The 22,824-nt window shown below is 46.2% G+C and overlaps 1 protein-coding gene across 1 annotated transcript in view; it reads right to left on the minus strand.

Annotated features, from left to right (window-relative positions):
- Positions 1-10,140: 10,140 nt before the first annotated feature.
- ANKRD52 (ankyrin repeat domain 52) overlaps positions 10,141-22,824 on the minus strand; it is a 51,883-nt gene continuing 39,199 nt past the window's right edge. Inside the window, exons 22-29 of the mRNA XM_063182764.1 lie at positions 19,568-19,655; positions 18,157-18,240; positions 16,667-16,812; positions 14,771-14,853; positions 13,510-13,592; positions 12,925-13,016; positions 10,466-10,618; positions 10,141-10,354 (exon numbers count right to left, since the gene is read on the minus strand). Of these exons, the coding sequence (XP_063038834.1) occupies positions 10,257-10,354; positions 10,466-10,618; positions 12,925-13,016; positions 13,510-13,592; positions 14,771-14,853; positions 16,667-16,812; positions 18,157-18,240; positions 19,568-19,655 (827 nt within the window). The 3' untranslated portion in view covers positions 10,141-10,256. The remainder of the gene's footprint in view (positions 10,355-10,465; positions 10,619-12,924; positions 13,017-13,509; positions 13,593-14,770; positions 14,854-16,666; positions 16,813-18,156; positions 18,241-19,567; positions 19,656-22,824) is intronic.

Consider the following 22,824-nt stretch of genomic DNA (forward strand, 5'->3'; position numbering starts at 1 on the left):
CCCCTCAAAGTTCTGGAACCCCTCAAAGTTCTGGGACCCCTCAATCTTTTGGGACCCCTCAGGATTCTGGATCCCTCAAGGGCCAGGGATCCCTCAAGATTTTGGGACTCCTCAAAGTTCTGGAACCCCTCAAGGTTTTGGGACCCCTCAATGTTCAGGGACCTCTCAAAGTTCTGGGGGCGTCTGGACCCCTCAAGATTCTGGACCCCTCAAGGTTTTGGGACCCCCCTCAAGATTTTGGGACCCCTCAAGGTTTTTGAGACCCCTCAAAGTTCTGGAACCCTCAAGGTTCTTGAATCCCTCAAGATTTTGAGACCTCCCCAGGTTTTGGGACCCCCCTCAAATTTCTGGACCCCTCACAATTCTGGGACCCCTCAAGATTTTGGGATCCCTCAAAGTTTGGAACTCCTCAAGATTCTGGGATCCCTCAAGGTTTTGGGACGCCCTCAAGATTTTGGGATCCTTCAAGGTTCTGAGACTCCTCTGGGAGGTCCAGAACCCCTCAAGATTTTGGGAACCCCTCAAATTTCTGGGACCCCTCACAATTCTGGGACCCCTCAAGATTTTGGGATCCCTCAAAGTTCAGGAACTCCTCAAGATTCTGGGACACCTTAAGATTCTGTGACCTCTTCCCCCACCAAGATTTTGGGGCCCTCTCAAATTTTTGGGACTCCTCAAGACTCTGGGACCCCTCACAATTCTGGGATCCCTCAAGGTTTTGGGACCTCTCAAAGTTCTGTAACCCCTAAAGATTTTGGGACCCCTCAAAGTTCTGGGACCCCTCAATCTTTTGGGACCCCTCAGGATTCTGGGATCCTCAAGGGCCAGGGATCCCTCAAGATTTTGGGACTCCTCAAAGTTCTGGAACCCCTCAAGGTTTTGGGACCCCTCAATGTTCAGGGACCTCTCAAAGTTCTGGGGGCGTCTGGGACCCCTCAAGATTCTGGGACCCCTCAAGGTTTTGGGACCCCCTCAAGATTTTGGGACCCCTCAAGGTTTTTGAGACCCCCTCAAAGTTCTGGAACCCCTCAAGGTTCTTGAATCCCTCAAGATTTTGAGACCTCCCCAAGGTTTTGGGACCCCCCTCAAATTTCTGGGACCCCTCACAATTCTGGGACCCCTCAAGATTTTGGGATCCCTCAAAGTTTTGGAACTCCTCAAGATTCTGGGATCCCTCAAGGTTTTGGGACGCCCTCAAGATTTTGGGATCCTTCAAGGTTCTGAGACTCCTCTGGGAGGTCCAGAACCCCTCAAGATTTTGGGAACCCCTCAAATTTCTGGGACCCCTCACAATTCTGGGACCCCTCAAGATTTTGGGATCCCTCAAAGTTCAGGAACTCTCAAGATTCTGGGACACCTTAAGATTCTGTGACCTCTCCCCCCACCAAGATTTGGGGCCCTCTCAAATTTTTGGGACTCCTCAAGACTCTGGGACCCTCACAATTCTGGGATCCCTCAAGGTTTTGGGACCTCTCAAAGTTCTGTAACCCCTAAAGATTTTGGGACCCCTCAAAGTTCTGGAACCCCTTAATCTTTTGGGACCCCTCAGGATTCTGGATCCCTCAAGGGCCAGGGATCCCTCAAGATTTTGGGACTCCTCAAGATTTTGGGACTCCTCAAAGTTCTGGAACCCCTCAAGGTTTTGGGACCCCTCAATGTTCAGGGACCTCTCAAAGTTCTGGGGGCATCTGGGACCCCTCAAAGTTCTGGACTCTTCAAGGTTTTGGGACCTCTCAAAGTTCTGTAACCCCTAAAGATTTTGGGACCCCTCAAGATTTTGGGACCCCCCAAGGTTCTGGGACTCCTCCATCCTCTCCCCCCTCTCTTTGTCCATCCCCAAGGCTCATCCCAGGGCAAAACCCCCAAAATACCCCCAAATTCCCCCAAACCAACCCAGAGCTCCAAAACCCACCAGCTTTTGGTCAAACCATGAAGAACTGGGCTCAGAAAAGGCAAAAAAGGCTCAAGAGGAAGAACCAAACTCTGCAAAACCCCAGAGGAGCAGCAAGAACCCCCCAAAAATCCCCCCCAAAAAACCCCCCAAAATCACCACAACCCAAACTTTCCATGCGAAGTTTCCTTTATTTATTTATTTTCAAGTTGACAGAGAACAATATCGATAACGACTGGGTCGAGTAAGGCTATTTTCCTTTTTTTTTTAATGATTTTTTTGTTTTTATTTTTTTTGTTATTTTTTTAACCCTCTCCTCCCCATCTTTTTGTCCCCCCTGCACGAGAAGAGGAGGAGGAGGGACGAGGCCCGGGACGAGACACGGACCAGCACAAGGAGGAGTTGGCTGTACCTGACAGGTGACAATGAGGTTTTTTTTTTTTTTTTTTGTATATTTATTATTATTTTTTTAATGTTTTATCTTTTTTTTTTTTTTATTTTTTTTGTCCTGTCGGCATCAAAGGAACATTTATGTGCATAAAATACAGAGGTGCAGCATTGACACGGAGGATATTAAAGACACAGAGTTGCTACAGATGCCTTAGAGACGTTTTTCCCCCCATCCCCTCCAGCCTCACCCCACAATTCCAAGGATTTTAGGGCAGCTCCAGAGCTCCCCTCGATTTTTTTTTTTTTTGGGTGAACCTCGGCTTTTTTTAAATGATTTTTTAAATAAATTTTGTGGGTTTTTTTGTTGATTTTTTTTAATCTCCTTTTCACTGCCGAGCTCAGAAAATTCCAGCCAGGAGAAGAGGATTGAACAGCTCCTTGTGTCCTTGGAGAAAAAAGGAAGAAAAGGAGGGGGAAAAAAAGGAAATAAAGGATAAAATAATAAAAAAAAGGCTGAATTGAGGAATCCACGTGTCCGTTGCCAGGATGGACAGGAAGGGGTTGGGTTTTATCCTTTGGTTTCTCACTGAAGGCAAAGGTGGGATCCACCCCGACATTCCCACCCCACAGAACATCGGGATAAAATCAAGGAGTAATTAAAATAATAATTAAAAAAAAAAAAAAAAAAGAATGGTTCTTTCTGGGGTCTCTGCTTTTGTAGGTTTGGGGTTTTCCTTGTTCCTCCCCGTGCTGGGAACTGGGATCTGCACGGAGCTCCCCAAAAACGGGACCAGAATTCAAAGTGATTCCACATTTTTGGAGATTTTTTTTTTTTTTTGTGTGGGTTCCTTTTTTTTTTTTTGCTTGGCTTTTTAGTGCTATGTTGTTTTTGAATTATTTTTAAATTTTTTATGTTTTGACCTGTTGGATTCCAGCCCTGGGATGTGGCCGGGGGTGGGGGGGGGGGCTGGGGCTGCTCCTGTGGGATTGGGGAGGGAAAAATGGAAAAATGAGAGGGAAAAGGGGAAAAGGGAAAGGGGAAAAGGAAAAAGGGGAAAAGGGGAAAAGGAAAAGGGAAAAGGGAAAAGGGAAAAGGGGGAAAAGGGGAAAAGGGAAAGGGAAAGGGAAAGGGAATAGGAAAGGGAAAGGGAAAGGGAAAGGGAAAGGGAAAGGGGAAAGGGGAAAAGGGGGAAAGGGAAAGGGGAAAAGGGGAAAAAGGGAAAGGGGAAAAGGGAAGGGAAGGTTTGGGAAGGGAAAGGAAAAAGGAAAAAGGAAAAAGGAAAGGAAAGGAAAGGAAAGGAAAGGAAAGGAAAGGAAAGGAAAGGAAAGGAAAGGAAAGGAAAGGAAAGGAAAGGAAAGGAAAGGAAAGGAAAGGAAAGGAAAGGAAAGGAAAGGAAAGGAAAGGAAAGGAAAGGAAAGGAAAGGAAAGGAAAGGAAAGGGAATGGAGAAGGAGGAGGGAGAGCAAAGGAGGAGGAAGGAGAGAGGGAGGGAATGGGAAGGGAAAGAAGGGAGAGGGAGAGGAGGAAAACGGGTGGGGAAGGATGGAGAGGGGGGAACAGGGACAGGACAGGGGGACAGGAGCGGGACAGAGGGACAGGGCTGGAGAAGGCGACAGGAGCGGGACAGGAGTGGGACAGGAGTGGGACAGGAGTGGGACGGGAGGGGACAAGAGAGAGGAACGGGACAGGGGGACAGGAAAGGGATAAAGGGACAGGAGAGGACAGGAGTGGGACAGAGGGACAAAGGGACAGAGGGACACAGGGACACACGGACACGGGGACACGCTTCTTTAACAACCCCGTGGCCGGGGAGTGGCGGCAGCAGCGGCCCCGGGGCTGCCCCGGGACTGTCCCCAAGCTGTCCCTGGGCTATCCCGGGATATCCCGGGACTGTCCCCAGTTTGTCCCGAGCTATCCCAGGTTACCCCAGGCTGTCCCCAGGTTGTCTCTGTCTGTCCTGGGCTATCCTGGATTGTCCCCAGGCTGTCCCAGGGTTGTCCCCCGTTGTCCCCAGGTTACCCCAGGCTGTCCCTGGGCTATCCCGGGTTATCCTGGGTTGTCCCCAAGCTGTCCCAAGCTGTCCCTGCGCTAGCCCAGGCTATCGTGGGGTTGTCCCGTGCTGTCCCCAGGTTACCCAGGCTGTCCCCAAACTGTCCCTGGGCTATCCCGGGTTGTCCGGGGTTGTCCCCAAGCTGTCCCCAGGCTCTCCCAGGCTATCCTAGGCTATCTCAGACTATCCTGGACTGTCCCCAAGCTGTCCCCAGCTGTCCCCAGGCTCACCCGGGCTATCCTAGGCTATCTCAGACTATCCTGGACTGTCCCCAAGCTGTCCCAGGCTATCCCTGGGCTAGCCCAGGTTACCCCAGGCTGTCCCTGTCTATCCCAGGCATCTCTGTCTATCCTGGAGTTGTCCTGGACTGTCCCCAAGCTGTCCCCAGGTTATCCTGGGCTATCCTGGGCTGTCCCCAAGCTGTCCCCAGCTGTCCCCTAGGCTGTCTCTGTCGATCCCAGGCTATCCCAGGGTTGTCCTGGGCTGTCCCCAGGTTATCCTGGGCTATCCGGGCTGTCCCGTGCTGTCCCCAAGCTGTCCCAGGCTATCGGGGGTTGTCCTGGGCTGTTCCCCAAGCTGTCCCCAGGCTGTCTCTGTCTATCCCAGGCTATCCCGGGGTTGTCCCCAAGCTGTCCCCATTTTGTCCCTGGGCTATCCCGGGCTGTCCCAGTTATCCTGGGCTGTCCCCAACTGTCCCCAGGTTATCCTGGGCTATCCCGGCTGTCCCAAGCTGTCTCTGTCTATCCCAGGGTTGTCCCCAGGTTATCCTGGGCTGTCCTGGGCTATCCTGGGCTGTCCCCAGCTGTCCCTGTGCTGTCCCCAGGTTATCCTGGGCTATCCTGGGCTATCCCGGGCTGTCCCCAAGCTGTCCCCAAGCTGTCCCAGGCTATCCCAGGGTTGTCCGAGGTTATCCTGGGTTATCCCGTGCTGTCCCCAGCTGTCCCCAGGTTATCTGGTTATCCCGTGCTGTCCCCAGCTGTCCCCAGGTTATCCTGGGTTATCCGTGCTGTCCCCAGCTGTCCCAGCTGTCCGGTACATTCAGTGTTTGTCGCAGGCTCTATGGCTCAGGGGGTGGCGCCCCTCGCTCGGGCAGTGCAAAATCACCCGGGGACTCTGAAATGTCATTTCCCATTTTTGTTTTTTTTTTTTTGTTATTTTTTTTTTTTGTGCTGTTGGATTCTTTTTTTTTTTTTTTTTTTTTTTTTTTTTTAATTTTTTAAATCCCATCTTTTTTTTAAGCTTTTTTTTTTTTTTTTTTTTTTTTTTGGAACAACATTTTTCATTTCTTTCCTCTTCCCTCTCTCTCTCTCTCTCTCTCAAAACCACAACTTCCCTTTGCCCATTCATTCCCTAAAAACAAAAATTTTTTTTTTGTATTTTTTCTCACTTTTTTTTCATCTTTCTCTCTCAAATTCCAACTGAAAAAATAAAGCCAAAGACACTCTCACCTCCCTCTTGCTGCTCTCTGTCCCGTGGGATGCTAAAGGGAAATTCAGACTCATTTTTCATTTTTTCAACAAAAGTGCTTATTATTACTCGAAGCAAGTGCTTTGGACCAAAGGGTGGGAGAGAAACTTCCTTTTTTTTTTTTTTTTTTTTGGGTTTTTTAATGTTATTTTTTCAGGAAAAGGAATCTGAGCGTTCCAAACCAATAAATGGGATGAAAGCGAAATAAATTTCGTTGACTTTGGCATAAAAGGGATGGAAAAATTTGGGATTTTGAAAGGGGAAAGGGCAGCGGAAGTTTCCCTCCATCCCTTTATTTTTTTTTTTTTGTATTTTTTTTTTTTAATCTTTTTTAAACAAGCACCAAGGGGGGGGAAAAACCATCACCAAAAAAAAAAAAATTAATTAATAATAAAAAAAAAAATCATCCAATCTCGTTTAGCAAAATAAATGCAATTAATCAATTAATTAATTCTTACCAAACACTTTGATTATTACTTAAATTGTCAAGCTGTGCTGTCGACAAGAATGATACAGAATTAAAGGAGAACAAGACAGGGACACCCCCCAAAGAAAAAAAAGGCCACAAAATTCAAAATTTCCCCCCTTTTTTCCCACCCCTTCCCCCTCTGGATGCGCTGCTGGAACCTCCTTTCCCTTCATTATTAGAATTATTAATTAATAATAATAATAATAATAATTATTATTAATTTTAAGATTATTTTAATTATTATTTTTCTTTTCAAGGGGTGGGGAAGCCCTTTTTGGAGGTGGCTTTGATTGTCTCTGAGCAGAGGTGACACTTTGGGGACAAGGCCAGCAGGGAGCAAAAAATAAACCCCAAAAAAATCAAATTATTACCTCAAAAAGAATGGCAAAAATGAGAAAAGCAGAATTTTCCATGGGCTGGTAAAAAAGGGGAGGGTGAAAAATCCTCTCATTGCCATGGGGACACCAAAGGAGGGCAGGGGTGGAAATGGGAAAATTCCCAGCCTGGAAATGTGGGAATTTGACAAAAAAACCTAAAAATCACCCAAAAATCCTCCAAAAATTTCGCAAAAAAATCCCAAAAAATCCTCCAAAAATTCCCCAAAAAAATCCCAAAAAATCCTCAAAAAATCCTCCAAAAAATCCCCCCAAAAATCCCAAAAAATCCTAAAAAAAAAATCCTCCAAAAATTCCCCAAAAAATCCTCCAAAAATTCCCCCCAAAAATCCCAAAAAATCCTCCCAAAAAATCCTCAAAAATCCTCCAAAAAAAAAAAAAATCCTCAAAAAATTCCACAAAAAATCCTCCAAAAATCCAAAAAAAAAAAAAAATTCCCAAAAAATCTCTCAAAAAAAAAAAAAAAAAAAAAAAAAAAAAAAAATCCAGCAAAAAATCCCTCAAAAATTCCCCAAAAATCCCCAAATCCAGGGAGGTTTCAGGGATTTGGGAGAGGGGAATTGAGGGAATTTTTGCAGGAACATGTAAATATTTCTCTCTGGTTTTGGGATAATAATTTAATTTTTTTCCCCACTTTTTCTCTGTAGAATATTGAAAATGATCTTGGCCAAAAAAAATGGGAAAAGAGGTTAAAAAAAAAAAAAAAGTAAAATAAAATAAAAACAAAAATAAAAATATAAAATAAAAATATATATATAAAAAAAAAAGGGAACAGTGCTACGGGATCCCCCCCAAACCTTCATCTCCAAAAAGGAAATAAAAAGCAAAAAAAACCTGAATTTTGGTACAGAAATTCCCTTTTCTATGGGGCGAGGAGCTTGGAAATTCCCAAAATTCCCAAAATTTCTGGAATTTTGCTGCTCCTTCCTTGGCATCCCCTCTTTGGCTTCAACAGATTCCTGGCAAGGAGGGAAAAAATCATTTTTTGATGTTGTTGCTGTAATTCAGAAGGGAAAAATAACAAAAAAAAACCCCAAAGTGCAAAATTCTCAAATGCTTCCAACCTGCAGCATAACCAGGATTTGCAAAAAAATGAAAATTCAAATAAAAAATGAAAAATAAAAAACCCCAAAAAACAAAGATCCCGCTCACATCCACAAAATCTGCCAAAAAAAACCCCCAAAAAATTAAAATAAATTGTGAAAAAGGACTGGCAAGTGCATTTGTTTCTTTAGGAAAGGTGAAAATGTTGAATTTGAAATTTTTTAAATGGTTTTTGTTGGTTTTTTTTTAAAGGTAAATGCTTGTTTTTCTAGAAATAATTATTTTTTTTTTTTAACTGAGCAACCAACACGGAGGTGGTCACATAAATCAAAAGGGAAAAAAAAAATGATTTTTTAAGAGGTGAGAAATTGGTAAAAAGAGGGGAAAAACACCCCAAAAAAAATCCCAAAAAAATGAAAAATCAACAGAATCCCTAAAGTGCCTGGTGTGGGGAGGAGGCTCCAGTGGGGCACCCATTGGATTTTCCCTAAAATTCCCTAAAATTCCCTCAAATTCCCTCAAATTCAGCAGATTTGGGGCTTTTCAAGTGTTATTTTTTGGGGTTTGAGGCGAGGAGAGGAGAGGGGAGATTTTCCCACCCTGGCTGGACAGAAATCCCCAAAATCTCCCAAAAATTCCCCAAATTTCTGGCCAAGAGTTCGGGGTCGTTGTGGTCACAGGGTGTGGAAATTCCTGGAGGAAATGAAATGAAAATGAAAATTTGTTCCATTGGGAAGGGAAGAAAAATTTGGGAAGGGAAGAAAAAAAATTTGGGAAGGGAAGGAAAGGGAAAGATCAGGAATGAAACGTTGGGAAGGAAACAAAAAAATTTGGGGATGAAACAAAATAATTTTGGGAAGGAAATGTTGGGAATGGAACAAAAAATATTGGGAAGGAAACAAAAATATTGGGATTTCAACAAATTTAATTTAATTAATTAAACAAATTTTAATTCCTGGGAATGAAACACCAGGAATGAAAGGTTGATAATGAAACAAAAATTTTGGGAATGGAACAAAAATATTGGGAATTAAACAAATTGAATTTAATTAATTAAACAAATTTTAATTCCTGGGAATGAAAGGTTGATAATGAAACAAAAATTTTGGGAAGGAAATGTTGGGAATGGAACAAAAATATTGGGAATTAAACAAATTTAACTGAATTAATTAAACAAATTTTAATTCCTGGGAATGAAACACCAGGAATGAAAGGTTGATAATGAAACAAAAACTTTGGGAGGGAAATGTTGGGAATAAAACCAAAATATTGGGAAGGAAACACCAGGAATGAAACATTGGGAATGAAAGAAAATGTTGGGAGTGAAACAAAAATGTTGGGAAGGAAATGTTGGGAATGAAACAAAAATTAAAGCAAATTAAACAGTAACACAGGGAATGAAACAAAAATGTTGGGAGTGAAACAAAAATGAAAGCAAATTAAACAGTAACACAGGGAATGAAACAAAAATGTTGGGAGTGAAACAAAAACCCTGGGAAGGAAACAAAACCATTGGGATGGAAACAAAAACCACCAGGAATGAAACAAAGATGCCAGGAGGGAAACAAAAACCTGGGAGGAAATGGCTGCCACCAACCCTGAGGGGAAAAATTCAACAGAAGCTGACTTGTGCCAGCCTAAGTCCTGCCCTTTTCATGCCAGGGGTGTGCCAGGCCAAATCCTGCCAGCCCAAATCCTGCCAACCCAAATCCTGCCCAAATCCTGCCCTTTCCATGCCAGGAATGTGCCAGCCCAAATCCTGCCCTTCAATCTCCAGGCTAAGAGAGGGCTGGGAGGGCACAGGGGATGTGCCAGGCCAAATCCTGCCAGCCTAAATCTTGCCAGCCAGGGAGGGTTGAGAACGTGCCAGGAACGTGCCAGCCCAAATCCTGCCTGCCCAAATCCTGCCCTTTCCACCCCATGAATGTGCCAGCCCAAATCCTGTTCCTTCCACCACCTCCTGCCAGCCAGGGAAGGCTGGAAGGGCACCAGAGATGTGCCAGCCCAAATCCTGCCACTCCAAATCCTGCCTTGTCCACCTCCTGCCAGCCAGGAAAGGTTGGGAGGGCACCAGGAATGTGCCAGCCCAAATCCTGCTCTTCCACCCCAGGCATGTGCCAGCCTAAACACTGCCAGACAGGAAAGGTTGGGAGGGTACCAGCAATGTGCCAGCCCAAATCTTGCCCCTTCCATGCCAGGGAGGTTTGGGAGGGTACCAGAAACATGCCAGCCCAAATCCTGCCCTTTCCACCTCCTGCCATCCAGGCTGGGCACAGGGAATGGGACTGGGATGTGCCAGCCCAAATCCTGCCCTTTCCACCTCCTGCCATCCAGGCTGGGCACAGGGATCGAGCCTGGCACCGCTGTGACCCCACTGGAACCACACAAACCCCGAACTCTCGGCCTCACCCTCACCCCCACCCACCCCACGCTGGGCCCGCCCGGTCTTGTTCTCCTTTAAAGTGCCCTATATTTATAGAATTTCTAAATAAATAGAATAAAGATATCGGGTCACCCGTGGTCGGGGGAGGAGGGAGGAGGAGGAGGAGGTCACTCCGAGTAGCAGCCGTCCAGGCCGATGGCGCTGTGGCGTTCCTTGGAGTAAGGGCAGGAGGAGCCGTTCGGGAGGGCCCCGCACGCCGGCACCGGCACCGGGAGGGCCCCGCGGGCCGGCACCGGGAGGGCCCCGCACGCCGGTACCGGGAGGGCCCCGCACGCCGGCACCGGCACCGGGAGGGCCCCGCAGGCCGCCGCCGCCGCCGCCTTGGCCGCGATGCCGCAGTTCGTGAGGAGGCTGAGGCTGAAGGAGCCGAGCGCGTCCTTGGGCGGGAAAGGCTTCATGGTGGAGAGGATCAGTGCCAGGCAGTCGGCAACGTCCTTGTTGGGGGCGCACGCCAGGGCTGGGGTGTGACCTGAGGGACACACGGAGGTGTGAGGGGTGAGCAGGGTGTGGGGTGAGGTGTGGGGTGTGAGGGGTTGTGGGGCTGTGGGGTCACAGGATGAGGTGTGGGGTTCTGGGGTGTGACCTGAGGGAACCAGGCAGCCATGAGGGGTGTGAGGGTGTGGGATGGGGTGTGGGATTCTGAGGGTGTGGGGTTGTGGGGCTGTGGGGTCACAGGATTAAGTTTTGGGGTTCTGGCGTGTGACCTGAGGGAACCAGGCAGCCATGAGGGGTGAGCAGTGAGGGGGGTGAGTGAGCCGTGAGGGGTGAGCGGTGTTGAGGGTGAGGTGTGGGGTTCTGGGGATGTGGGGTCATGGAATGGGGTGTAGGATTGGGGGATTGTGGGGGTTGTGGGGTTCTGAAAGGTTTCATGGTGGAGAGGATCAGTGCCAGGCAGTCGGCAACGTCCTTGTTGGGGGCGCACGCCAGGGCTGGGTGTGACCTGAGGGAACCAGGCAGCCATGAGGGGTGTGAGGGTGTGGGATTCTGAGGGTGTGGGGTTGTGGGGCTGTGGGGTCACAGGATGAGGTGTGGGGTTCTGGGGTGTGATCTGAGGGACACAGGCAGCCATGAGGGGTGTGAGGGTGTGGGATTCTGAGGGTGTGGGGTTGTGGGGCTATGGGGTCACAGGATAAGGTGTGGGGTTCTGGGGTGTGACTTGAGGGAACCAGGCAGCCATGAGGGGTGTGAGGGTGTGGGATGGGGTGTGGGGTTGTGGGGCTGTGGGGTCACAGGATTAAGTTTCGGGGTTCTGGGGTGTGACCTGAGGGACACAGGCAGCCATGAGGGGTGAGCGATGAGGAGGATGAGTGAGCCGTGAGGGGTGAGCGGTGTGAGGGTGAGGTGTGGGGTTCTGGGGATGTGGGGTCATGGGATGGGGTGTAGCATTGGGGGATTGTGGGGGTATAGAATTGGGGGGTTGTGGGGTGTGGGGTTCTGAAAGGTTTCATGGTGGAGAGGATCAGTGCCAGGCAGTCGGCAACGTCCTTGTTGGGGGCGCACGCCAGGGCTGGGTGTGACCTGAGGGAACCAGGCAGCCATGAGGGGTGTGAGGGTGTGGGATTCTGAGGGTGTGGGGTTGTGGGGCTATGGGGTCACAGGATAAGGTGTGGGGTTCTGGGGTGTGACCTGAGGGAACCAGGCAGCCATGAGGGGTGTGAGGGTGTGGGATGGGGTGTGGGACTCTGAGGGTGTGGGGTTGTGGGGCTGTGGGGTCACAGGATTAAGTTTCGGGGTTCTGGGGTGTGACCTGAGGGACACAGGCAGCCATGAGGGGTGAGCGGTGAGGAGGATGAGTGAGCCGTGAGGGGTGAGCGGTGTGAGGGTGAGGTGTGGGGTTCTGGGGATGTGGGGTCATGGGATGGGGTGTAGGATTGGGGGATTGTGGGGGTTGTGGGTTTCTGAAAGGTTTCATGGTGGAGAGGATCAGTGCCAGGCAGTCGGCAACGTCCTTGTTGGGGGCGCACGCCAGGGCTGGGTGTGACCTGAGGGAACCAGGCAGCCATGAGGGGTGTGAGGGTGTGGGATTCTGAGGGTGTGGGGTTGTGGGGCTGTGGGGTCACAGGATGAGGTGTGGGGTTCTGGGGTGTGATCTGAGGGACACAGGCAGCCATGAGGGGTGTGAGGGTGTGGGATGGGGTGTGGGACTCTGAGGGTGTGGGGTTGTGGGGCTGTGGGGTCACAGGATTAAGTTTCGGGGTTCTGGGGTGTGACCTGAGGGACACAGGCAGCCATGAGGGGTGAGCGGTGAGGAGGATGAGTGAGCCGTGAGGGGTGAGCGGTGTGAGGGTGAGGTGTGGGGTTCTGGGGATGTGGGGTCATGGAATGGGGTGTAGCATTGGGGGATTGTGGGGGTATAGAATTGGGGGGTTGTGGGGTGTGGGGTTCTGAAAGGTTTCATGGTGGAGAGGATCAGTGCCAGGCAGTCGGCAACGTCCTTGTTGGGGGCGCACGCCAGGGCTGGGTGTGACCTGAGGCGGAACCAGGCAGCTGTGAGGGGTGAGCGGTGTGAGGGATGAGGGGTGTGAGGGTGTGGGGTTTGGGATTGTGGGGTTCTGGGGAATGGGGTGTGGGGTTCTGAGGGTGTGGGGCTGTGGGGTCACAGGATGAGGCGTGGGGTTCTGGGGTGTGGGATGGGGTGAGGGAGGATGCTCTGGGGGGGCTGTGGCTGAGCACTCCCCGGGCTCTGGGCGCTCCCCAGGGTGGCTGCAGCCCCACAGGAGCCCTGGGGCACACACACTCACACTCACACACTCACACTCTCACACTCACCCTCACCTTCTTCATCCACAGCCAGCACGGTGGCCCCGCGGCTGAGCAGGGCCTGCACCACCGAGGCCAGGCCGTTCCGCGCCGCGATGTGCAGCGGCCTAGGGAGGGGGAAAATATCATTACAGCCCCTAAATCCCACCCTAAAATCCACCTTAAAATCCACCCTAAATCCCACCCCAAAATCCTACCCTGAAATCCCACCCCAAAACTTCACCACAAAACTCTACCACAAAATCCTGCCCCGAAACTCCACAGAACACCCCGTGCCAAAATTTTTGAGTGGTTTCAAGGGTGGGCTTGTGGCTTGCCTGTTCACACTTCCCAGTGTTCCCCCATTCCCACATTCCCAGTTCCCCCATTCCCATTTCCTCCCATTCCCCATTTTCCCCCCCATTCCCAGTTCCCCCATTCCCATTTCCTCCCATTCCCCATTTTCCCCCCCATTCCCAGTTTCCCCCATTCCCATTTTCTCCCCCATTCCCCATTTCCCCCCCATTCCCAGCTCCTCCATTCCCAGTTCCCCCCATTTTCCCCTCATTCCCAGTCCCCCCAGTTTGCCCAGTTTGCCCAGTTTCCCAGCTGTGCACTCACATCTGCAGAGCACTGTTACTTGCATTGATAAGGCCAAGGTCTTGGGTTTCCCCCAGGATCAACAAGGCACACTTTTCATGGCCCTGGGGACACACGGGGACATTCAGGGCAGGAGAACCATCCCCTGAACTGTCCTGCTCCCCCAGGTCACCCTGGCACCTGCTGGCCCTCCTTGGTGTGGACAGAGTGACCACAAGGCTCTGGGTGCCACCACGGCTTGGACAAAGTGACCACAAGCCTATGGTTGCCATCATGGGTTGGGAGTGACCACCATGCCTTGGACAAAGTGACCATCATGGGTTGGACAAAGTGACCACCGTGGGCTGGACAAGGTGACCACAAGGCTCTGGTTGCCACCATGGGTGGGACAAAGTGACCACCATGGGTTGGACAAAGTGACCACCATGGGTTGGGAGTGACCACCATGGGTTGGACAAAGTGACCACCACGGGTTGGACAAAATGAACACCATGGCTTGGACAAAGTGACCACTGCAGGTTGGACAAAATGACCACAAGGCTCTGGTTGCCACCATGGAATGGACAAAGTGACCACCATGGGTTGGGCAAAGTGACCACCATGGCTTGGGAGTGACCACCATGGGTCAGACAAAGTGACCACCATGGCTCTGGTTGCCACCATGAACTGGACAAAGTGACCACCATGGAGTGGACAAATTGACCACAAGGCTCTGGTTTCCACCATAGCTTGGACAAAGTGACCACCATGGAACGGACAGAGTGACCACAAGGCTCTGGTTACCACCATGGAACGGACAGAGTGACCACAAGCCTCTGGTTGCCACCATGGCTTGGACAAAGTGACCACCACAGGCTGGACAAAGTGACCATCATGGGTTGGGAGTGACCACCATGGGATGGACAAGGTGACCACCATGGGTTGGGAGTGACCACCATGGGATGGACAAGCTGACCACAAGCCTTTGGTTGCCACCGTGGCTTGGGAGTGACCACCATGGGATGGACAAAGTGACCACCATGGGATGGACAAGGTGACCACAAGGCTCTGGTTGCCACCGTGGCTTGGACGAAGTGACCATCATGGTTTGGGAGTGACCACCATGGAATGGACAAAGTGACCACAAGGCTCTGGTTTCCACCATGGAATGGACAAAGTGACCACAAGCCTTTGGTTGCCACCATGGCTTGGACCAAGTGACCACCAGGCTCTGGGTGCCACCACGGCCCAGGAGGACAGCCAGGTGCCCCAGAGGTGCCACCATGCCAGCCCCATGTCCCACCTTGCTGCAGGCCAGGTGAAGAGCTGTGTTCTTGTTGACATCCAGCACAGTAATATTTGCTTTTGCTTGGAACAGCAGGAACTCTGCAAGGAGGAGGAGGAGGAGGAGGAGAAGAACTGGTGAGGAAGAGGCAAAAAATGTCCCCAGGGCCTGCCAGGAGAGGGGACAGCTCTGGGAGGAGCAGCATCCTGATGTCTCAGGTTTTTATATCTATTTTTATATTTTATATATTTATTTTTCAGATTTTGTGCTGCTTTAGGCTGTGGTTGTGAGATTCATGGTGTGGTGACTCAGGTTTTCATAGATATATATTTTATATATTATACATATATTCTATATTTTATATATATTATATACTTTATATACTTTATATATAATATATATTATATATATTATATATTTTGTACAAAAATATATATTATATATTTTACATGTTTTATATATATATTTTCAGATTTTGTGCTGCTTTAGGCTGGGGTTGTGAGATTCATGGTGTGGTGACTCAGGTTTTTATAGATATATATTTTATATATTATACATATATTATATATTTTATATATATATTATATACTTTATATATCATATATATTATATATATTATATATTTTATATATTTTATATTCTCCAATTATGCCACCCTTGGTACCCACCCAGTGCCACCCTTGGTACCCACCCAGTGCCGCCGTGTGCCCGTTTTGTGATACCACCCTTGGTACCCACCCAGTGTCGCTCTCAGTACCCACCCAGTGCCACCGTGTGCCCATTCTGTACCCACCCAGTGCCGCCGTGTGCCCGTGCTCTGATGCCACCCTCTGTACCCACCCAGTGCCGCCGTGTGCCCGCTCTGTACCCACCCAGTGCCGCCGTGTGCCCTTTCTGTGATGCCACCCTCAGTACCCACCCAGTGCCGCCCTCAGTACCCACCCAGTGCCGCCATGTACCCGTGCTCCGATGCCACCCTCGGTACCCACCCAGTGCCGCCCTCAGTACCCATCCAGTGCCGCCATGTACCCGTGCTCCGATGCCACCCTCGGTACCCACCCAGTGCCGCCGTGTGCCCGTTCTGTGATACCACCCTCTGTACCCACCCAGTGCCGCTGTGTGCCCGTGCTCCGATGCCACCCTCGGTACCCACCCAGTGCCGCCGTGTGCCCGCTCTGTACCCACCCAGTGCCGCCGTGTGCCCGTTCTGTGATACCACCCTCTGTACTCACCCAGTGCCGCCGTGTGCCCGTGCTCCGATGCCACCCTCGGTACCCACCCAGTGCCGCCCTCAGTACCCACCCAGTGCCGCCATGTGCCCGTGCTCCGATGCCACCCTCTGTACCCACCCAGTGCCGCCGTGTGCCCGCTCTGTACCCACCCAGTGCCGCCGTGTGCCCGTTCTGTGATACCACCCTCGGTACCCACCCAGTGCCGCCCTCAGTACCCACCCAGTGCCGCCATGTGCCCGTGCTCCGATGCCACCCTCGGTACCCACCCAGTGCCGCCGTGTGCCCGTTCTGTGATACCACCCTCGGTACCCACCCAGTGCCGCCGTGTGCCCGTTCTGTGATACCACCCTCTGTACCCACCCAGTGCCGCCGTGTGCCCGTGCTCCGATGCCACCCTCTGTACCCACCCAGTGCCGCCGTGTGCCCGCTCTGTACCCACCCAGTGCCGCCGTGTGCCCGTTCTGTGATACCACCCTCAGTACCCATCCAGTGCCGCCGTGTGCCCGTGCTCCGATGCCACCCTCTGTACCCACCCAGTACCGCCGTGTGCCCGCTCTGTACCCACCCAGTGCCGCCGTGTGCCCTTTCTGTGATGCCACCCTCAGTACCCACCCAGTGCCGCCCTCAGTACCCACCCAGTGCCGCCATGTACCCGTGCTCCGATGCCACCCTCGGTACCCACCCAGTGCCGCCGTGTGCCCGTGCTCCGATGCCACCATCAGGGGGGTCCTGCCCATCTTGTCGGCCGGGTCCACGAGCGCCTGGTGGCGCAGCAGCAGCCGCAGCCCCCGGACGTTGTCGGCGAAGGCAGCGGCGTGAAGGGGGGTCCTGGGGACAGGGACAGGGCAGGACAAGGGGGGGATGCTCAAAGATTTCCATTTCATTTTTTCATAATATTAATTTTAGTTCATATTTTCATAATATTAATATTTTTCATTTGTGTTTTCATAATATTAATATTTTAATAATATTCATATTTTTGAGTTTGTATTTTCAGAATATTCATATTTTTCATTTGGATTTTTCATAAGATTCATATTTTTATTTACTACTTTAAATACTCCTTTTTATTTAATATTTTTAATTTTAAAAATTATGCTACTTTTAAAAAAAATTATTTCATAAATGTCATACTTTCTCATTATTAATGATTAATATTAATGAAGTGAAGGGGTGTCCTGGGGAGCCAGACTCCATCAGGGACAGGGCAGGACAAGGGGGGGATGCTCAAAGATTTCCATTTTATTCTTTCATAATATTAATTTGTTTTAGTTCATATTTTCATAATATTAATATTTTTCATTTGTGTTTTCATAATATTAATATTTTCAGTTAATATTTTAATAATGTTCGTATTTTTTGTATTTTCAGAATATTCATATTTTTCATTTGGATTTTTCATAATATTCATATTTTTATTTACTACTTTAAATAAAGTAGTACTTTATATAGTAGTACTTTAAATACTCCTTTTTATTTAATATTTTTAATTTTAAAAATTATGCCACTTTTAAAAAAATTATTTCATAAATTTCACACTTTCTCATCATTAATGATTAATATTAATGAAGTGAAGGGGTGTCCTGGGGAGCCAGACTCCATCAGGGACAGGGCAGGACAAGGGGGGGATGCTCAAAGATTTCCATTTTATTCTTTCATAATATTAATTTGTTTTAGTTCATATTTTCATAATATTAATATTTTTCATTTGTGTTTTCATAATATTAATATTTTCAGTTAATATTTTAATAATGTCGTATTTTTTGTATTTTCAGAATATTCATATTTTTCATTTGGATTTTTCATAATATTAATATTTTTATTTACTACTTTAAATACTCATTTTTATTTAATATTTTTAATTTTAAAAATTATGCCACTTTTAAAAAAATTGATTTCATAAATTTCATACTTTCTCATTATTAACGATTAATATTAATGCAGCAAATTTGACAAATTAAAAATATCAGCAAATTAATATTGATAAAGTAAATGTAATATAGATAAATAATAACCAGCTGAGCGTGAATGTGAAATATTTTAATACAGATACAATAACCAGCTGAGTGTGAATGGGAAATATTGCAATTAATTATTAATTATTAACATGGTAATTAATGATTAATTAATAAATTAATTAATTACTAATTAAAACACTTAATTAATGCTCACCTTCCTTTGGCATCTCTGCTATTAACAATCTTGGCACCCAATGCTTCCAGCAGCATCTCAGCAGCGCCGTCCTGGTTGTTAATTCTGAGAGGGAAAAGGGAGCTCAGAAATGACCCAGAACTGCAGAGATTTGGGGTAAAATTCCCTTTTTAGGGGCTCCCCAGCCTGGAATTATTGAAATTATTTTTAGGTAAAATTCCCTTTTCACCCCAACCCAGGGACTCCAAGGCCTGGAATAATTTGAATTATTTTTAGGTAAAATTCCCCTTTCAGCCCATCCCAGGGGCTCCAAAACCCAGAATTATTTTGGGATAAAATTCCCTTTCTGGGAGCTCCACAGCCTGGAATTATTGAAATTATTTTTAGGTAAAATTCCCCTTTCAGCCCATCCCAGGCCTGGAATTGTTTTGGGGTAAAATTCCCTTTTCAGGCTCCAAACCCCAGAATTATTTTGGGGTAGAATTCCCTTTTCAGGCTCCAAACCCCAGAATTATTTTGGTCTAAAATTCCCTTTTCAGGCTCCAAATCCCAGAATTATTTTGGGGTAAAATTCCCTTTTCACCCCAACCCAGGGGCTCCAAGGCCTGGAATAATTTGAATTATTTTTAGGTAAAATTCCCTTTTCAGCCCATCCCAGGGGCTCCAAATCCCAGAATTATTTTGGGGTAAAATTCCTTTTTCAGGCTCCAAACCCCAGAATTACTTTTAGGTAAAATTCCCCTTTCAGCCCATCCCAGGGGTTCCAAACCCCAGAATTATCTTTGGTCTAAAATTCCCTTTTCACCCCAACCCAGGGACTCCAAGGCCTGGAATAATTTGAATTATTTTTAGGTAAAATTCCCTTTTCCGCCCATCCCAGGGGCTCCAAACCCCAGAATATTTTTGGGGTAAAATTCCCTTTTCAGGCTCCAAACCCCAGAATTATTTTTGGTCTAAAATTCCCTTTTCAGGCTCCAAATCCCAGAATTATTTTTGGTCTAAAATTCCCTTTTCAGCCCATCCCAGGGGCTCCAAACCCCATATTTATTTTTAGGTAAAATTCCCCTTTCAGCTCATCCCAGGGGTTCCAAAACCCAGAATTATTTTGGGGTAAAATTCCCCTTTCAGCCCATCCCAGGGGCTTCAAACCCCAGAATTATTTTTGGTCTAAAATTCCCTTTTCAGGCTCCAAAACCCCAGAATTATTTTGGGGTAAAATTCCCTTTTCAGCCCATCCTAGGGGCTCCAAACCCCAGAATTATTTTGGGGTAAAATTCCCTTTTCAGGCTCCAAACCCCAGAATTATTTTTGGGGTAAAATTCCCTTTTCAGGCTCCAAAACCCCAGAATTATTTTGGGGTAAAATTCCCTTTCCAAATTCCTTTGCAATAATTTTTTGCAATAATCCAGAATTATTCTGGGCTGTCGCTTACACTGCACAGTGCAATGGAGTGAAGGGGTTTCCTTCCAGGTATGCAAACGGGTTGTGTTCAAGTAACAATTCCAGACAATCTTCGTGCCCTGGAGAGACAAAACAGCAAAAATCCCAAAAATCCCCAAAATCCCAAAATCCTGGAAAATCCCCCCCACATCATCCAATCCAAGCTGAGAGTGACCCCAAGAGCCAAAAACCCCAAAAAAAGCGCCCCAAAACCCTTCCCAGAGGATCCATGTTCTGCTGGCAGCACCTTGAGGAGGTTTTAATTCCATATTTTTAATTCCATATTTTTAATCCCATATTTTTAATTCCATAGGAATTTAGGGTTTTAATTCCCTGAAGGAATTTAGGGTTTTAATTCCATAGGAATTTAGGTTTTAATTCCCTGAAGGAATTTAGGGTTTAATTCCCTGAAGGAATTTAGGGTTTTAATTCCCTGAAGGAATTTAGGGTTTTAATTCCATAGGAATTTAGGGTCTTAATTCCCTGAAGGAATTTAGGGTTTTAATTCCATAGGAATTTAGGGTCTTAATTCCATAGGAATTTAGGGTTTCAATTCCATAGGAATTTAGGGTTTAATTCCTTGAAGGAATTTAGGGTTTAATTCCCTGAAGGAATTTAGGGTTTAATTCCCTGAAGGAATTTAGGGTTTAATTCCCTGAAGGAATTTAGGGTTTTAATTCCATAGGAATTTAGGGTTTTAATTCCCTGAAGGAATTTAGGGTTTTAATTCCCTGAAGGAATTTAAGGTTTAATTCCCTGAAGGAATTTAGGGTTTAATTCCCTGAAGGAATTTAGGGTTTAATTACTTGAAGGAATTTAGGGTTTAATTTCCTGGAGGAATTTAGGGTTTTAATTCCATAGGAATTTAGGGTTTCAATTCCATAGGAATTTAGGGTCTTAATTCCCTGAAGGAATTTAGGGTTTAATTCCCTGAAGGAATTTAGCGTTTAATTCCATAGGAATTTAGGGTTTTAATTCCCTGAAGGAATTTAGGGTTTAATTCCTTGAAGGAATTTAGGGTTTTAATTCCTTGAAGGAATTTAGGGTTTTAATTTCATAGGAATTTAGAGTTTAATTCCCTGAAGGAATTTAGGGTTTAATTTCCTGAAGGAATTTAGGGTTTTAATTCCATAGGAATTTAGGGTTTAATTCCCTGATGGAATTTAGGGTTTAATTCCCTGAAGGAATTTAGGGTTTAATTCCATAGGAATTTAGGGTTTAATTACTTGAAGGAATTTAGGGTTTAATTCCTTGAAGGAATTTAGGGTTTAATTCCCTGAAGGAATTTAGGGTTTAATTCCCTGATGGAATTCAGGGTTTAATTTCCTGAAGGAATTTAGGGTTTAATTCCATAGGAATTTAGAGTTTTAATTCCCTGAAGGAATTTAGGGTTTAATTCCCTGAAGGAATTTAGGGTTTAATTACTTGAAGGAATTTAGGGTTTAATTTCCTGAAGGAATTTAGGGTTTTAATTCCATAGGAATTTAGGGTTTAATTCCCTGAAGGAATTTAGGGTTTTAATTCCATAGGAATTTAGGGTCTTAATTCCATAGGAATTTAGGGTTTAATTCCTTGAAGGAATTTAGGGTTTAATTCCCTGAAGGAATTTAGGGTTTAATTCCCTGAAGGAATTTAGGGTTTTAATTCCTTGAAGGAATTTAGGGTTTCAATTCCATAGGAATTTAGGGTTTTAATTCCCTGAAGGAATTTAGGGTTTAATTCCCTGATGGAATTTAGGGTTTAATTCCCTGAAGGAATTTAGGGTTTAATTCCATAGGAATTTAGGGTTTAATTACTTGAAGGAATTTAGGGTTTAATTCCTTGAAGGAATTTAGGGTTTAATTCCCTGAAGGAATTTAGGGTTTAATTCCCTGATGGAATTCAGGGTTTAATTTCCTGAAGGAATTTAGGGTTTAATTCCATAGGAATTTAGAGTTTTAATTCCCTGAAGGAATTTAGGGTTTAATTCCCTGAAGGAATTTAGGGTTTAATTACTTGAAGGAATTTAGGGTTTAATTTCCTGAAGGAATTTAGGGTTTTAATTCCATAGGAATTTAGGGTTTAATTCCCTGAAGGAATTTAGGGTTTTAATTCCATAGGAATTTAGGGTCTTAATTCCATAGGAATTTAGGGTTTAATTCCTTGAAGGAATTTAGGGTTTAATTCCCTGAAGGAATTTAGGGTTTAATTCCCTGAAGGAATTTAGGGTTTTAATTCCTTGAAGGAATTTAGGGTTTCAATTCCATAGGAATTTAGGGTTTTAATTCCCTGAAGGAATTTAGGGTTTAATTCCCTGAAGGAATTTAGGGTTTTAATTCCCTGAAGGAATTTAGGGTTTTAATTCCATAGGAATTTAGGGTTTTAATTCCCTGAAGGAATTTAGGGTTTTAATTCCATAGGAATTTAGGGTCTTAATTCCATAGGAATTTAGGGTTTCAATTCCATAGGAATTTAGGGTTTAATTCCTTGAAGGAATTTAGGGTTTAATTCCCTGAAGGAATTTAAGGTTTAATTCCCTGAAGGAATTTAGGGTTTTAATTCCCTGAAGGAATTTAGGGTTTAATTCCCTGAAGGAATTTAGGGTTTTAATTCCCTGAAGGAATTTAGGGTTTTAATTCCATAGGAATTTAGGGTTTTAATTTCCTGAAGGAATTTAGGGTTTTAATTCCATAGGAATTTAGGGTCTTAATTCCATAGGAATTTAGGGTTTCAATTCCATAGGAATTTAGGGTTTAATTCCTTGAAGGAATTTAGGGTTTAATTCCCTGAAGGAATTTAAGGTTTAATTCCCTGAAGGAATTTAGGGTTTTAAATCCTTGAAGGAATTTAGGGTTTAATTCCCTGTAGGAATTTAGGGTTTTAATTCCATAGGAATTTAGGGTTTAATTCCTTGAAGGAATTTAGGGTTTAATTCCCTGAAGGAATTTAGGGTTTTAATTCCATAAGAATTTAGGGTTTTAATTCCCTGAAGGAATTTAGGGTTTAATTACTTGAAGGAATTTAGGGTTTAATTTCCTGGAGGAATTTAGGGTTTTAATTCCCTGAAGGACTCACATCCCCTACAAGGATTTCCCATCCTGCTGCCTCAGTCCCACCTGCAGCCACCCCAAAAATCCTGCAGGAAGATGCTCTGCAATTGCTCCTTTCCCATTTTTATCCTTTTTTTTTTTTTTTTTTTTTTTTAAGGAGTCTGACAGAGGGAGAAAAAGCCCCAAACCAAAAGGAAAAAAAAAAACCCCAAAGTTTTGG

The sequence above is a fragment of the Melospiza melodia genome, unplaced genomic scaffold (genome assembly GCF_035770615.1).
Source record: "Melospiza melodia melodia isolate bMelMel2 unplaced genomic scaffold, bMelMel2.pri scaffold_317, whole genome shotgun sequence".
Classification (NCBI taxonomy): domain Eukaryota; kingdom Metazoa; phylum Chordata; class Aves; order Passeriformes; family Passerellidae; genus Melospiza; species Melospiza melodia.